General features: G+C 43.6%; 1 protein-coding gene across 3 annotated transcripts; it reads right to left on the bottom strand.

Moving 5' to 3' along the window:
* Positions 1–17,711, bottom strand: PRRG4 (proline rich and Gla domain 4). Of its 3 annotated transcripts, none has more exons than XM_084775608.1 (6): positions 17,653–17,711; positions 16,727–16,854; positions 11,884–12,047; positions 9,529–9,577; positions 6,493–6,625; positions 1–2,474 (listed from the first exon to the last, which is right to left on the bottom strand). In XM_084775608.1, exons 2-6 carry the CDS (start codon positions 16,830–16,832, stop codon positions 2,243–2,245), a joined length of 684 nt encoding a protein of 227 aa, XP_084631734.1. In that variant the 5' UTR covers positions 16,833–16,854; positions 17,653–17,711; the 3' UTR covers positions 1–2,242. The 3 variants fall into 3 exon arrangements, with proteins under 3 accessions (XP_084631734.1, XP_084631732.1, XP_084631733.1); XM_084775606.1 differs by lacking the exon at positions 17,653–17,711 and adding an exon at positions 17,223–17,479; XM_084775607.1 differs by lacking the exon at positions 17,653–17,711 and adding an exon at positions 16,948–17,211.
* Positions 17,712–18,004: the final 293 nt, after the last annotated feature.

Genomic DNA, 18,004 nt, shown 5'->3' with positions numbered 1-18,004 from the left:
GTATATTAAACATTAAAACTTTATTAAACAATAACACTCATACAACTACAGCTCAGTTGTTTAAACAGGATGCTGGCCCAGCCAAATGAAAGATACATATGCTAGAAACATTATTTTGAAAACATGCAATTAGTTGTTTAGGCCTAACCTGCATTAATATCATATGTGAGTCATTATAAAATAAGCAATAAATATCACTTAGTATAAAGTTTATTTGCATGTATAAAAAGTCACTGTAAGAAGAGGTTCATAAAATAAAACACAGTTATGTTTTAGGAAGGCTATACATTAGAAAATGGGTTGCTTTTTCCAGATATTACAAATACTGACACATTTGTACTGGTTAACCTCAAACTGTTATGGAAATGTTTGTAAATGCAAAACATGGAAGAAACACAATCCATCAGACCAAAGGCATCAACATATATCATACATGTTCCAGATGATCACAGACAATATCTACAAAAGGTAACGGTTTTTATTTTTATCTTTATTTTGTTTTTTAAAATTTACTTTATTTTTATTTTATTTTATTTTTTTGGTTTTTATTTTCAAAACAGGGTTTGTTTGTTTGTTTATTTATTTATTTATTTATTTATTTGCGCTGGCTGTCCTAGACTCACTTTGTAGACCAGGCTGGCCTCGAACTCATATCCATCCACTTGCTTCTGCCTCCCAAGTGCTGGGATTAAAGGAGCTTGTGCTTTTTTTTTTTTGCCCCCCCCCACCAAAGGCTGAGTTTTATAACTGTGTCTTTGTCTCTTTCAAATCTAATTAGAGCCATATTCTATTCATTTCCTAATTGTAACGGAAAGAAAAACTGGTCTAGTCGTTTTTTTAAAAACCTACATGAAAACAGATTTATGTTCAGCACCCATCCCTTGAGGAGAAGCAAAAACAAAACAACAAACTAAAAAGCCCAAGCCGGGCTCTGTTACAACACAGAGAAACCTCGTCTGGAAAACAACGACAAACAGAACTAAGAAGCCCAACAGTAATGACACAAATCAACTCAGTGCCCAACACACCACAGGAGAAAAACAAGGCAAGTAGGACAGAAACCAGTGTCGGGGCTGTAGGCTGAGATGCCCCCCTCCGGCTTCCAGGTGCCTGTAGTGATGCTCCTACTACATTTCCCTTTCAGTATTCAGAGTGTCGTGACGTCAGCACTGGATGCTCTAGAAACACCCGTGACTTCACAGTTTCAGTGGTGAATACGAGATGCCCTCCAAGTTAGGGCAGATGACAAATGAAAGGCTCCTAGTAGGACCACGAGGGGCTGTCACAGGTCCTGAAGTGATTAGACTTAGGGAGGTTAACAGAACATTTCAAATTAGGATTCAGTAAAAGAGATGGGGTATGGAGGTGTGTGTAGCTCAGGGATAGAACTTTTCCCTACCCTGAGCAAGGTTGTGAGCTCTGGTCCCCAGCACTGTAAGTTTACAAGACATACATTATATTTATTGTTTAAAAAAATGATATATCTTAAAGCCAGGTGTAGTGGTACACACCTTAAATGTTAGAACTTAGAAGGCAGAGGCAGGCAGATCTCTGAGTTTGAGGCCTGTCTGGTCTACAGAGCAAGCTCCAAGACAGTCAAGGCTATACAGAGAAACTCTGTTTCAAAAAACTAAAATAAAAAATAAAAATAAAAAATTAAAAAATATATTTTTTATTTATATGTATGTGTGCATGCATGTCTGTCAGTGCATGCCATAAGACTGCAGTACCGTCAAAGACCAGAAGAGGGAACTAGATCCCCGGGAGATGGTGTTGGTGGTTGTGCTTGGATCCAAACTTGGGTCCCCTGGAAGCGCAGCAAATGCTCTTAACCACTGAACAATCTTTCCATTCTTCCCATGTTTTTATATCTCTACTCATCCAAAGTATAATTCTGTAAATTATGAGATGGAACTCGATAAGTGGGTTCACTCATTGCAAACCCAGCTCTCACCAACCTACTAGATTTCAGGCAAGCAGTGCCTTAAACAGGACGTGGCAAAAGGGCATTTTCTTCTTAACTTCAAGGAAACGGAGTTGAAGCTTCTTACCAAGATGACAGTGATCCAGTTCAGGTCTGAGCTGGAAGCAGAACAACGGTGAAGTCTATTCCGTCGGCATTGCTCTTTATTCCTTGAGGTTTGTCATAAAAAGGTGAGCAGTCAAATCTTCTTTGCTTCAGGGAGAACAAGCTCTCCAAACCACACGAGTGAATGTCTCACAGCAAGGCAGCACACTGGGCTTAGTGAGATGGGAGCGACATGGACTTTTTAAATACCCTAAATCCTTTTGCTGGTCCAGGATATGGAGGTGGTGGCGAGACACTGTGTTTTCTGGTCAGTGCTACTGCCTGTTCATAGGAAGGCAGTCCTGCATCCTCTGATGATGATGGAGGAGACAACACGGCCTCATCATGGGTTCTGAAAATGATGGAGGGTGTGTGTCTGGCCCTTCTTGTGTAGGCAGCTGAAGACCTAAACAGAGAGAAACATTTAGGTTTAAGAGAGGTGAACTTCTGGGTTCACATAGCGACTCTGAGAAATTCTAGGACAGTCTGGCAGTGGTGATGCAAGCCTGTAATCTCAGCACTTGCGAGGCAGAGGCAGGTGGATCTCTGTGATTTCGAGGCCAGCCTGGTCTGCAAAGTGAGTCCAGGACAGCCAAGTCTACACAGAGAAACCCCATCTGGAAAAAGAAACAAATATTCTAGAAGCTCAAGTGAATTCATAAATAAATAAATTATTTTTTAAAACATTCTAGAAGCCAGGCTGTGGTGGCACACACTTTTAATCTGAGTTCAAGGCCAGTCTGGTCTACAGAGTGAGTTCAGGACAGCCAGGACTACACAGAGAAACCCTGTCTGGATAAATAAATAATTAAAAACTCTAAACTTCCACTGGGTATGGTGGCAAACCACTCTGGAGGCAGAGGCAGGTATATCTCTGTGAGTTCAAGGCCAACTTGGTCTACTGAGTTCCAGGGAAAACAGTGCCACACAGAGAAAGCCTATCTCAAGTTTAAAAAAAAAAAGAAAGAAAAAAAGAAAGAAAAAAAAATGCAGCTCACCATTTGAGCTAGGTTGTAGCCAGGATCCAAGTGCCTCTATCTCTTCAGCACAGTAACAAACATCAGCACATGCTCAGCTTTTTGAATGTATTTATTTATATTTTTATGGGTGTGACTGTCTAACTTGCACATGTGTATGTGCAACACTGGAATCCATGTGCTCTCATAGCAAGCATCTCATCTACTGTCTTCTCAGGCCCAGCTCATAATTTGTTTGCTCTCTACAGAGCCCTGGTTCTCCTGGAACTCCCAATGTGGTCCAGGCTGGTCCTGAACTCAAGGATATCCGTCTGCCCTTGCCTCCCAAGTCCTGGGATCAAAGGCATATTCCACCAAGCCCATTTTTAGCAAGAGACCCTGTCTCAAAAAAAAAAAAAAAAAAAAAAAAGGCAGAGAAGCAATTGAGAAAAACATCTGATGTTGACCTCTGGCCTCCACACATACCCATATATGAGAGTGAACCAACACATGTGCACACATCCATGTAACACACACACACACACACACACATACATGCACGCACATGGGAGAGGAGGAACAATCCTAAGCTAGAGATAGTAGCTCATTTCTAAAATCAAAATGTCCAGCCTGGTTTACAAAGTGAGTCCAGGACAGCCAAGGCTAACACAGAGAGACCCTGTCTCAACCCCCCCCCCCAAAAAAAAACCCAAACCAAACAAAACCCCCAAACCAAACCAAACCAAACAAGCAAACAAACAAAACCCAAAAAACAACCCCCCCCAAACCCCAATAAATAAATAAATAAAATAAAATCATACACTTGGGAGGTACAAGCAGGAGGGCCAGGAGTTTAAAGCCATCCTTGGCTACATAGCAAATTCAATCCAACCTGGTATCCATGAGGCCTTGTCTTTAAAAAAAAAAAAATTCCAGTTTGGCATTTTGATAAAAACCTTTAATCCCAGCACTCAGAAGGCAGGAGGATCTCTGAGTTTGAGGCCACCCTGGTCTACAGAGTAGTGAGTTCCAGGACAGCCAGGGCTACAGAGAAATGCTATCTTGAAAAACAAACAAACAAAAACGCCAACTATTTTTGATAAGTGTACAACCCATTTCATTATAGCAAGTTTACTTTACACATGGAGGCCCAAAGTAGCTTTCTATTACTTGGCATAGTAGAAACAATAACAGCTTTGAAGTCTTTCTTGGGTCAGATGTGGGTCTGAAACTATACCCTGTCATCCCATGATCAAAGTCAAGCTCCCTGACTCAGTTTCCTCCTTTCTAAAATGGGGATAATAGAGGTGCCTCCACCGAGTTGCTGGTGTGGACTGAGTGGGCATTTGCTGTAAGGCTCCCAGCAGAGTGAATCCCTCTTTTTCCCATTGAGGTGTACACTTGGTCTGGAGGCTAGGTTTTAAAAAGCATAAACAGCACATGGGAAAATAGGAACACTCTTTCTCAAACTTTTGGAACCACCTAGGTTCACAAATGAATGATCACAACAAAAGCTAATATGGATTCCGTAATATATGCAGAGCACTTAGTGATCTGGGCCGCCCTATGGAACAATACCAAAAGGCACCATTCACATGTATCTGCGTAAACATTGATCCCATGGGACTACAGCATGGTGGCTTTGATGTACATGTAAGTAACATGTCCAAGGACAAATGCCTAGTCAGTTGTGTACTCAAGATCTGAGCATTGGCATCCCAGCTCCCATGCTGTATTACTTCCTGTTTAGGACGGGAATAGTACACTTTGGTCTCTTTCAGAAACAAATTCTGGTCTAAGACTACTGCTATTTTGGGACGGATTCACATCTTAGAGTAATACACCAGAATATGTAAATAAAGGTGAATGCAAATTTACAAGGAGGTACTCAGTGCTTTGGAGATACTGCACCAGACTAACCAGTCAGACTGATACTGTGTGATTCCACGTGTGTGAGGTCAGAGTAGTAAAATTCACAGAGGTGAAAGGCAGGATGGCAGTGAGCAGGGGCTGGGCACTTGAGCAGAAGAGGAGAGGCAGGGAGTGGCTGAGTTCATAGGCATGGAGCAGGAGGCCATTGTAAAGTCATGGGACTGAGATGGATTCTGAACTTGTACAACCTACTTACAAATAAAGAGGATAGATCTTATCTTATGTAAACTACTATTCTGGAAATGCATTTAAATTACAATATTTTAAATACAAAAATTAAGTTGCAAATGGAACATATAGTATGCATACCAAATCCATAGTAGTAATTTCTTTCTTTTTCTTTTTTTCTTTTTCTTTTCTTTTTTTTTTTTTTTAAGACAGGGTTTCTCTCTTAGCCTTGGCTGTCTTGGACTCTAGACCAGGCTGGCATCGAAGTCACAGGGATCCATCTGTGTCTGCCTAGTAATTTTCTTTTTAAAGTCTTCTCTCTCTCTCTCTCTATCACACACAAATGTGCATCACATGTATATATGGAGGGCAGAGGACAATTTAGGGGGTTATTCCTCAGGAGCCGTCCATTTGGGGGAGTTTTTGTTTGTTTAAGACAGGGTCTCTCTGTGTAGCCCTGGCTATCCTAGAACTCTGTATGTACATGGACAGAGGTCCATCTTGTCTTTTGAGACAGATCTCTCACTGAGATCACGTCTCACCAGTTAGGCTAGGCTGGGTGGCCAGAGGGCTCCAAGCAGCCCCCTGTGTCTCTGCGAGGTACTGGGACTGCACACACTCACACCACGGCCTGGTGTTTTGCATGGGTGCTGGGGTCCAATTCAGACTCTCTTGCTCGTATAACAAGCACATTACTGACTGAGTTATCTCGCCAGCTCAGTGGTTATTTCTAAAGCAGGAAGATTCTGAGACTTTAAAAAAAGTTTTTATTTATTTACTTACTTGTGGCAGAGTCTCACAACCATTTATAGTGAGATCTGGTGCCCTCTTCTGGCCTGCAGGTGTATGTGCAGGCAGAGTACTGTTTTTGTTTTTGTTTTTTTTAAATGACATTACTCTGTGTGTGTGTGTGTGTGTGTGTGTGTGTGTGTGTGTGTGTGTGTGTGTGTGTGTCAGGGGTCAACACCAGCGTTTTTCTCAAGTACTCTACACTGTAGTTTTTGAGACAGGGCCTCTCACTGAACTGGAACTTGCTGATTAAGCCAGCCTGGCAAGCTTGGGGAGCCTCTGTCCCCACCTCCCCAAAGCTGGATTGCAGAACTGAGGTCGGAGGTTTGTGCAGAAAGGACTTTGCTGACTGAGCCATGTCTCTGGCACCATCTCTTAATTTTGACAAAGCTGCCATGGCAACATGGTAGTGGGAAAAACTGAGTAAAGGGTGCAGGAAAATTCTTTGTATACTATGTTTGCAATCTTTGTGATTATCTAAGATTATTGTAAATGCCTAAAAACAAAAAGGTATCAGTTTGATCCACATAAAAATAACAATACAGAATGCACACTAATGAAGCTAATATTTTGACTTACCCCGGGTATGGCTGCCTATTACACTTGGTGATACACAGATAGTAACCAAGTAAGCCAAAAACAACCAAGAGTACTCCAGCAGCAATTAATCCAGTCAGAAGGCCCATAACATCAATTTTCTCTTTGTTAACATCTTTTAAAAAATTAAAATTAATTATTAGTATGACTGAAAAGCATCATCCATAATATCAATACATTTAACACATTATTAAGAATCTCATCATTAGCCGGGCGTGGTGGCACATGCCTTTAATCCCAACATTCAAAGAGGCAGAGGCAGGTGATCTTTGTGAGTTTGGGGCCAGCCTGCTCTACAAAGTGAGTTCAGGACAGCCAACACTACACAGAGAAAACCCTGTTTCAAAAAAACAAAAAACAAACAAACAAACAAAAATCTCATCATTGCTAAATCATTTATCTTTTTTCTTTTGTGTTAATGAATCTACCTGAAAAATATGATATTTGTTTTAAAAATTTTTATTTTTTAAAAGATTTTATTTATTTATTATGTATACAATGTTTTGCCTGAATGTACACCTGCAAGCCAGAAGAGGGCACCAGATTTCATTATAGATGGTTGTGAGCCACCATGTGGTTGCTGGGAATTGAACTCAGGACCTTTGGAAGAGCAGGCAGTGCTCTTGAACTTTGAATCATCTCTCCAGCCCTAAAATTTGTATTTCTTTAGAAAAGTTATTTATTTATTGTGTGTGTGAGGGGGGGTTGCCAAGACACATATATGGAAGTCTAAGAACAGTTTTTTAAAAAATATATTTATTTATTATTTATGTAGTTTTCTGCCCGCCACAAGAGGACACTGGGTCTCATTGCAGATGGTCATGAACCACTATGTGGTTGCTGGGTATTGTTTTTAAATTATCTGTATTATCTGCCTTATCAGTATGCCCGGCTAGCAATCAATTAAGACACTGACACTTGTTATATTTTAAAATAGCCTTAGATAACCTGGGGCAGGGCAGACATTAATCCTCTAAACTACTTCCCATAGTGGGGTGGGTATCGGATCCTTGCCCCAATCGCATGCCATCTGCTTCTAATAACCTCTATCAAGCTACCTCCATCCATAATCCCATATACTTACTAATGTTCTTCATCTGGACCGCATCCTCCATCCATGTGCTCCTCCTCTATCTAACCCACAGTGGCCTTCTTCTCCTCTCTCCTCCCCGATCTCTCTCTTCTTCCTTGTGGCGGGCTTTCTTCTTCCCAGAATTCCCTTCTCTCCCCCCCCCCCCCAGGGAATCTTAGCCACGCCTCTATCTCCTCTGCCCTGCCTAGGTGGAATGGCTTTTTATTAATCAAAAGGTGGGTCAGAGACAGCAAGCAGTAATTAGCATCAAAATACATCAGACCATCCCCTCAACACCTAGGAATTGAACCTTTGGAAGAATAGATGATACTCTTAACCTCTGAGCCATCTCTCCAGCCCCTGAGAACATTTGTGAGAGCTGGTTTTTCTCCTTCTACCATGCAAGCCCTGAGAGTTGAACTTAGGTTCGATGGCAAGCATCTTTACTCACTGAGCCATCTTGCCAGCTCTTAAATAGTATTTCTTAGACACTTAACTATGTTTATTATCTTATTTATTTAAGTAGGCCATTATGAATAGTATCTAACAGGACGTGGAATAGACATGTACTTTGCACTGTGAGAAACATTTTGGTTCATTTTTCAGGCAACCTTGTAACAGTCTCCTACGGGAGGAGCCTATCTATGACTGAATGAAAGAACGGAGGGCAAGACTAATTAAACAAATGACCAAAATGCAGCTAGAAGGGGAAACAGGTGGAAAGGATTAAAAAGGAATTGGCTGAGCAGGAACCAAATGACAATCAGAACCAGTAGGTTCACTGTTCTGTAGCACTCTGGGATAGCCATTGCTAATACTTTAATGGATATTTCAAGATAGAAGATTTTGTATATTATCACCTCAAATGACAAAGGTTTGATGCGATAGATATGCTAATTGCCCTGATTTGATTACCGCACATTGAATATAGGTGTTAAAATACCACACTGTAGTCTGTAAATGGGTACAATTATTATGTATCAAATTATTAAAAAGGAAAGAAAGCAGCTTGAGATGACTAACACAGGCAAGACAAAGGCTTTTCCTTCTCCAGAAGTTACTTATTTCTAATATTCTCCTCTTTTTGTTTTTTGTTTTTTGTTTTTGTTTGTTTGTTTGTTTTTGTTTCTTGAGACAGGGTTTCTCTGTGTAGCCTTGGCTGTCCACCTGTCTCTGCCTCCCAAGTGCTGGGATTAAAGGTGTGCCCTACCATACCCAGCTCTCCTCCTCCCCCCACCACTGGAGATTGAACCCAGACTTTAGTACATGCATTCTGTGTATCTTTAGTCATTCTCTTCTTCCTGCTCCCAGACTGTTGTGTGGTCTCCGAGAGCTGGCCTGGGATTCACTATGTAGCTGTGGAAGGTGACCAATGAGATTACAGCTGTACACCACCATACTCGGTTTTTATGCTATGCTGAGGCTCAAACCCGAGGCTTCAGGCAAGCACTCTACCTTCAGCTGTGTGTGTGTGTGTGTGTGTGTGTGTATGTGTGTGTGTGTGTGTTGCCGGGAATCCAGCCGAGGGGTGTGAGCTTGCTAGGTAAACACTCCATAACTTAAACTGCAGCTCCAGCCCTTACCTAGCAAGCTCATTTACCTACCATAGGTGTCCTGCTGACTTGAAATGGCAAAAGAAAAAAACGTTATGCTAATGTATAAGTTGGAGCTAACAAAGTCCTACTTTTGTGCAAGTTTCCACTCTGCTGAGCTGCTTAAAACACCTTTAGACCCATTACCTCATTTCCCTAATATCTTGCCAAACTTGATTTTCAGTATGGAAACAGGTGAAGGGAGCCTTCTGTCTCCCACAGCCCAGCGTATAATTGAGAAACCATCCTTGGTATGCTCATTGAGCAATAGCCAAACTCAGACATCAAAACCGAACGGTGCTACAACGGCCAGAGGCGAGGAAAGCATCACATGCCGGCAAGTCTCCACCTCACCTGATCTTGTGGTTGGTCCTTTAATTGAATAATCCTTCCAAAATGTAATCTAAGGAAAAGAAAGAAAAAAAAAAAGATGAAACATTTCAAGTTTATGTAATTTATTATCATTTCACTTGTTCCCAGTGGCCTAGATTGGAGGTGGTAAGCTCTTGGCACTTGACACAGGTAGGACACCAGTTCATTCAAGCTCAAGAGAGTGACTCATCTTGCTGTTTCTGCTGTCTGGCTAGCTGGTGAAGGGATTGCTGCCAGTCCCCAGCTCTCCATACCACGCCCTGTTAGTCTCCCTTACCCAGCCGAGACAGTAGGGACTGCCACATTTGAGAGGCAGCAAGAGTACCAAAAGGAGAAGTTAAGGTCGGTCATCTTTGAAAAGCAGCCTCGCTTTCTGCCCTGGGGGTGTCTCTAGGAGAGTTGAGGTTACCGACTTGCAGTTGGTATTCTATGTGCTTTGGATGAATAGAAGAATCAGAATTTTTTAATGATGAGAAACATGACCGAATCCCAACAGGCACATCTACAAAGTATATTCTTTGCTTTTCCCACCTTAATACATGGTGTAAATATTTGCAAGAAATGAGGGCCTGGGAAGGACCGTGGGAGAATGAATAACTAGGTTTCCTCACTAGGACTGAAGGGTCCCTGGGGAGCTTCGTGTTCAGCAAAAGTGAAGAAGGATGCTTGAGAAAACAGCAGGAGCTGACACTGTTTACATACAGAGCAAAGAAGCACTAGCATTCCCCCAGAAGGTCCCATATTACACCTGTCTGTGCTCTCTATTCCTAGGTTAACAGGCAGGATTTAATTATATTTAAATAGAGAATTTTAAAAACCCTGGGGGCTGGAGAGATGGCTCAGTGGCTTAAGAGCACTGGATGCTCTTGCAGAAGACCCAGGTTCAGTTCCCAGCAGCCACATGGCTCACGATCATCCGTAACTCCAGTTCTGGAGGACTGGAAGCCTTCCTCTGACCTCCTCCGGCACCAGCAAGCATGTGATGCACAGACAAACATGCAGACAAAACACTCATACCTGTAAAAAAATAGGGAACTAAGCCAGGCGTGGTGGCACACTCTTTTAATCCCAGCACTCAGGGAGGGGGAGGCAGGTGGATCTCTGTGAGTTCGAGGCCAGCCTGGTCTACAGAGGGAGTCCAGGACAGCCAAGGATACACAGAGAAACCCTGACTCAAAAAACAAAACAACAAAACAAAACAAAACAAAAAAAGGAAGTAATTTATGAAATAATAGTTTTTCTTCCTTAGGCCAGATATAGTGGTGCATGCTTTTAACTCCAGCACTCAGGAGGCTAAGGCAAGAAGATCTCCACTCACTGAGACCCCTCAACTCAAAAAAATTCCTCCCTTAAATTACATAGACAAATCAATGAGATCTTAAACACCAGAGGCCACTTTACATCCTCAATGCCAGCAGCCTAGAGAGATGGCTCAGTGGTTGAGAGAGCTTGCTGTGCAATCATGAGGACCAGAATTCAGACCCCAGTACTCAGACAATAAACAGTACATCCCCTAAACACCTTTAACTCCACCTCCATGGAATCTGACACTTTCTTCTGGCCATGTGTACACAGGCATGTGTACATATGTGCATGGGTACACGTACTCATACAGACACATATGTACATAAAAATAAGTAAAATATCCTTCAAAAAACCCCAGATAATATCCTCAGTGCCTGGCACATAGGAGAGTGTCAATAAATAGCTGAAATATAGATAGAGGCAATAAAAAAAAAGGTAAGGTCACTGAGAGGAAAATTTGTGCTGCCTTAAATGATTGATGCTCAAGGCAAAGCAACACTCTGTGAGTGGTGTTGCTGGGGGTGGAACCCAATGGCTTGTATTTTCTAGTCCTGTGGCCTCTGAGCCACCTCCAAATAACACATTGACTTAACATCCACCTGCTCTGAAACTATTTTTGAATATAATAAACATTGAAAACATGGTCAGGCATGGTAGCACAGCACTTGAGAGGCTGAGGCAGGAGGAGCTCTGTGAGTTTGAGTCCAGCCTGGTCTACATAGGAAGTTCTAAGAGACCCAGGTTTATACAAAGAGGCCACGCCTCAACACAAACCAACAAACAAACAAACAAACAAAGTTAAACACAAAACCACAGCATAGCCCATAATTTGATAATCACTATAAACCCAGTTAATTAAGCACGGAACCAACTTTAAAGAGGCTTACTTAGCATTTTAAGAAGAGGAAAGAGGTACCAGGCGTACAGTCTTGATTTTCTTTAAAGCACACAGGTCTGTAATGTATTTAGTGCCACTTTTTCAAAGTATAATGAAGTAACTTCCCAGGTGATTGACCTCACTAAACAAGTTACCGTTTTTTCGTCATCCCCGAAAATCTCTCTGGCTTCTTCATAATTACAGAACTCCTCGTAGCATTCTCTCTCCAGGTCCCCGGGAGTGAAGAGTTCTAAATCGAACCTATTGTACAGGAGGCGGCGGTGCATAAAGATGGTTGCTGCTTCTTTTGATGCAAAAACTAATGAAGAAATTAAAAAAAAAAGATTTCAAACACAATAAAGAGAAGGCAGAAACTTCCTGTTCAAACTGGAGAGAGAGAAAAAAAACCATTTTCTTGATGCGGGTAAACTGTACCAGCCTCTCCTGAGTGACTTTCACATTGGCCCTTACAAGTGGCAGCTTTAGGGGGAAATGTTGGCAGTTTCAGATAATACTGGAAATGCTTATGCCTCAAATTATTAACATAAATAAATATTATTAAAGTTTCAGTTATCCTTCCAGGCGATTTTCTTTTCCTGTAAATAGATAGGAAAAATCCTTTTCCAAAATGTTTCCTTATTAATTTTCCTTCCTTCCTTTTCTTCTTTATAGCGCTAGGATCCAACCTAGGACCTTAATGATGTTACTATGGGTTTTTTGGTGTGTGTGTGTGTGTGTTTGTGTGAAATGTGTGTGCTTCTGTGTTGGTATATCGACCCATTTGGAGGCCAGAAAAGAATGTTAATCTCCATTGTATTCTTTGAGGCAGAGTCTCTCACTGACCCTGAAATGCATAACTTTGCCTATCCTGGCTGCCCAGCAAACTCCCAGACTCCACGTGTCTCCACTTCCAGTGCTGGGATTTACTGGTGTAAGGATGGCCATTCTTGGCTATTACGTGAGGGAAGTTGTCAGGCTTGCATAACAAGAGCTCTTACCCACTAAGCTGTCTCCCAGCCCCACATTAACATTTCTATATTGGAGATTTTATGCACGCTTATACTAAAAGAATTCTAAACTCCTAAGTTTATAAAATTATAGGCTAATTAGAAGATTAATTTAGAGCCAGGTGGTGGTAGCATACGCCTTTAATCCCAGCACTAGGGAGGCAGAGGCAGGCCTGGTCTACAGAGCTAGTTCCAGGACAGCCAAGGCTAACACAGAAACCTTGTCTCAAAAAACCAAAAAACCAACAACAAAAACAAACAAAGATGATGAACTTAAAGCCATTCAGTCCATACCAAAGGAATAGTTCATTTCACCCATTCATCCTACCCTCCCTGCATTGTGGGATTTCTTCCACATTTATTAAAAAATCGATGAGAAATATAATAAGGTGAAGCATGTGATAGCAAAAAAATGAGAGAGGGGGCAGGAGTATAATTTGTGAGTTTTGTAACCTCTGGTTGGCTACTGTTATTATTGTTGTTGTTGTTGTTGTTCTTAGTTTTTTAGAGACAGGGTTTCTCTGTATAGCCTTTCTATCTATCTATCTATCTATCTATCTATCTATCTATCTATCTATCTACCTATCTATCGTGTGTGTGTGTGTGTGTGTGTGTGTGTGTGTGTGAATGTGAGAGAGAGAGAGAGAGAGAGAGAGAGAGAGAGAGAGAGAGAGACAGACAGACAGACAGACAGAGATAGACATAGAATGCAGAATGCACCACATATGTGTATGAATACAAATGCGTAGAGGCCAGAAGGGGGCACCTAGTGTCCTTTCTGTCTCTTAGCCTATTTCTTTGAAGCAAGGTTTGGCCCTGAACCCAGGGGATTCATATTTTTTCTGCTGGGCCTAAAGCCAGAGGCTTCAGCTGTCCTCCTGCCTGCCCAACTCAGGGCAGGGGTGTAGAGTTACTGGCTTGTTATTGTGGGTGTTAGGATCTGAACTTGGGTCCACATGACTGTACGGCAAGTGCTCGTCACCATCTCCCCAGCCTTTACCCTTGGACCTAAGTTCTCCAGGTAGAAGCGATTCATAGGAAAAGCTTGTGTTAAAGAGGAAGCAGCTCCGAGCCTGCCCAGCTGAGCTGCGTGAGCCTGTTGTGTGTTGCTGCTTCTCACATGAGCTCAGATCTTTACATTTTCCTGGCTAGGGAAACAGTGCCAAGCAGCCATGGTGGGTCACACCTCAATCTCAGCACTGGAAAGGCTGAGGCCAGGATTGGTTACCATGCATGTGACATAGCCTGGGTTATAGAGTGAGATCATAGCTTACTTTCCAAAGCAAAGAAAAAGAACCACTGCCAACTTTCTCATAGATAGCCCATCATCTGATTCCTGAATACCCGTCCAGCTTACCCTGAGACCCAATAAAGCTACTTTTTTGAATAAGATGTTTCTATATATCCCAGCCTGGCCTGGAACTTACTATGTAGCCAAGGCTGGCTTTGAAGCCACAAAGATCCTCCTAAGTGCTGGGATTATAGGTGTGTGTGCCACCATACCAGGCTATTAAAACTACTTTTAATTAAGAGACAAAAGAAAAAGAGCTACAAACATTTTTACTTTTCCTGAAATGATGCTTAGGACAATGTCATAAATATGACCTATGATTAATGACACTGCAATTGAACTTCACTTAAGTGTGCCTTCCTAGATCTGCAGCCTGCCTCTCTCTCTGACCTCAGGAGAAACACTGTTGAGTTTTCTTCTATTTAGAAAGCAGAAAATGTCCCTGGTGCACCCAGGGCTTCCAGTGGGAGCTGCTACCTTCCTTTCCCTGGACTACTGTGTGTGTATGGGGGTGGGGGGCAGGGACTGGCTTTTGAGCCTGTGCTTTTCTTGTCCTGAATCCTCTGAAGAGGTTGGCTGTCCATGCAGTCCACTGTTACAGTTCTGCCACTCAGATACTCCATTCCATCCTTTTCTTCTCTTCTGTTTCCTAAATAAGATCCGTCCGTTTCGACAGTGTCCCCTTCCCCACCCCCAGTTTCAGTAGTACTTACTTCCAAATTCATAATCTCACTTTCTATAGTTTCAGCTCAACCAATGTCTAAAAAAAAAATATGGAATGGAAAAACTGCTCGGCATTCTGATGAAATCTCCTGTCCTTTCATTTAGTTTTGCCCAGAATATGAATCATCTCTTTGTTCACAGTATCCACGGTATATGCACTACCTGCCCATTAGTCAGCTAGTAGCCATTGGAACAGTGTGCTAATATGCCCAGACCTAGCCACAGGTTTCAGGCATCCACTGGGGCTTTTGGAATGGACCCACTGAAGATGGAGGGAGGGATACTGTGCCTTTAACAGCTCCACTTATTTTGTGTCACTTGCAGATGGGAAGCTTTGCCCGTGTCTCATTGCTCTCCCAGTGCGAGCCTCTACCTCTGTTACTGAGTTTTCTGCAGAGTGTCTGTTTACCCCGCCTCAGCCAGCACAGCAAGAGTTCCTCTGAGACAAGAATGATGACAGCCCTCTCTCCATCTCTAGCAGCCCAACACACAGTGGCTCCTGACTCATTTTCATTCCCGGCAAACATCTGTAGCCTTCTGCACTTGGGTCTGACTTTGGTGTTTGTGGCAGTAACCCCAGTGCCTGCTGTGTGGATGAAAGCAGTCACCCTCATCCCAGAGGGTAGTGTCTGTGTCTTACTGAGCTCGGACCATCACCACAGGTGGTCTTAGGGATAGTGGGTGGCCTGGAAAGCACATAACCTCTATCTCTTTCAAATCTGTCTATCCAATTGCCTAGAATTTGAGTACTGGAATAACCAGAATTTGATTTCTTTAGGCTAAAGTACTGTCCTTACCTAACACACACACACACACACACACACACACACACACACACACACACATGGTGTAGGGGGTACACTTCATTAATCATTAATAAGCCTATTAAGAGTATTATAACAGATCCTACACAAGTGAAAATGAACAGAGAACTGGATCTGATAAAAAGGGATAAGACAGCCAGGCGTGGTGGCGCACACCTTTAATCCCAGCGCTCGGGAGGCAGAGGCAGGAGGATCGCTGTGAGTTTGAGGCCAGCCTGGTCTACAAAGCGAGTTTAGGACAGCTAAGGCTACACAGAGAAACTCTGTCTTGAAAAACAAAACAACAACAACAACAACAACAAAAAGGGATAAGGGACAGGAATGTGTGAGTAAATTCAAAAGTGCTGTTGCTGGTGGCAAAACACCACAGCTAAGTAGGGGGAAGGACGGGGAGAGCCTAGGGCCCTTTCCTCCCTTTCCGGTTTTGCTAGGTTGGGCTTTTAAAATGGAAGCAGGAACCAATCTGTTTGTGACCTGTAACCGAAAATTCTGGGCTAGCAAGCCACACGCTTAATCTCCTACCCATCTGCTTTTATCTTGACCTTTGGAAAACTCACCAGAAGGGACACTAGGCCGCCTTATCCCATCATTCTACAGAGGAAGCAGGTCAAGACTACCAGGGTAGAGTTCCTGGCTCAGGGTCTCACAAGTCCAGACTAGCGGACAGGATGTCGATCAGTGGCAGAGCACTTGTCAGTTGAGGTGGTGGTGGCGGCAGCGGCGCTGGGGTTGGGGGAGGGCCGCCGATTCCCAGCGGTGCCACAAACAAGTCCTGACAAGAATTTGGCCTCCCTGTCAGTCTTTTCAAGAAGCAGCCCGGCTCATTACAACTAACAAACACACAGTTTCATCTAGGAAAAGGCAACTCATTGAATTTCGGACTTCGAAATAGGCTTTCATTTTAGTTAACCACAAACTAGGGGTTAACCATGTTTACCAAGGTTAACTCCGAGACGCGTTTGTACTTACTGTAGTTAAAAACCCACGGGCCTAAACCAGAAAGCCACAAGTTAAAACAAAGGATATGCTGTTGCTCGGCGGTTCACCGAGGCGTGTAGGTCCCCCTACTATACTTTGCCTTGAGATCTATACAGTAGACCGCTTCTGGTTTCCAGAAGGGTTGTTCTCCCAATAGGCAGCCGTACCGACTTACCTTCTTCTGGGGCATGTTCGGAATCCTTTAGGCTTCTTGAACAATGAGGAACCGCGAGAGTAAGTGTGGGCAGCTGGCTGAGTAGGAGGAGCAGGAGTAGAAACATAGTCTAGCAACTGTCAAACGAACTAAAACAAAAGTAACAAAGACACATCAAAAGAAGAAGAAAAAGAAGCCCCTGTCTCATCCGGATGCTTTTGAGTCGAAACTGAGTCAACTACCTGTTGTACTCAAAGCCACCGTGCCACTGAGCCCCACGCGCGGGTTTTAATCTATCGGACCCAAGGCGCTCCGGACAGGTGGCACCCCCGGAGCGCCTGGGAACAAAAGCTGCTCCCCGGAATCTGCGGAGGAGAGGTAGGACACTGGCCCTGGCAGAGGCGACTCTCGCCCGCGCAGGCGGGCAGCTAGGTGCTGGAATGCCACCTCCGAGGTCTAATCTCCCAGTGAACTCCCGTCCTTCCTCCCCGCTCCGCCTCGCCTCTCTGTGCTACACCTGAGTCTCCCGGCACATGTTCCAGCAGCCCCTGGGCGGGAGCCGAGATGTCTGTTTGTCCCCGAGGCAGCCCGGCCCTGCCTTGGTGACGCGTCTGGATCTCGGCGACAGTCGGAGCCTGGCCCTTCGCTGCGCCCGGGTGACACCAGTGCGCAGAGGAGGCGCCTAGGATCCGCGTAGGGGCGCTCGGGGAACGTGCGCCTCACGGGGCCCAGCTTGTGTCCCTGGGGCCGCGCCCACCGCTGCGGGACAGGGAGGAGAGGCGGGCCTTCGGCGGTCACCTGGCCGCGTCCTCCTCCCCAACCTTCTCCACCCCCGCCACCCCCCCTTAGCGACCAGGACGCTCTCAGTTTGGCGGCTAAATAGATCGCCCTAGGCACAACAGGCAGTTTTGCTAATTTAGAAGGGAAGCTTGGGATCCTGAGGTTACCTTCGGTCAGCTGCTCTCACAGGGGGGTCCCGGGGTGAGAACACAGTATTCATCTGGGGAAAACAAACTTTGTTCGTGAGTTGCACTGTCACACGTGACCAAAAATTAATCAATTACTTTAGTTCTCAGATGTGTTTTTATAACAGATCTGGGATGTCTACAAAATCCTTTCAAGATGTCTCGAGTTAAAAGTGTTTTCACAATAACGATGTAGGGTTTCACCTCTTTTACTTTCATTTTCCCCTCGAGTTTATAGTGGAAATTTCCAGAAGCTATGTAATGTACATGCTATGACATGTAATGAGATCATCACTCTGCTAACTAATAAAACACCAATGGATGAACACTTGTG

This window comes from Acomys minous, assembly GCF_964271855.1.
Source record: "Acomys minous genome assembly, chromosome: 3".
Taxonomy (NCBI): domain Eukaryota; kingdom Metazoa; phylum Chordata; class Mammalia; order Rodentia; family Muridae; genus Acomys; species Acomys minous.
This window is presented reverse-complemented; position numbering and strand designations above follow the sequence as displayed.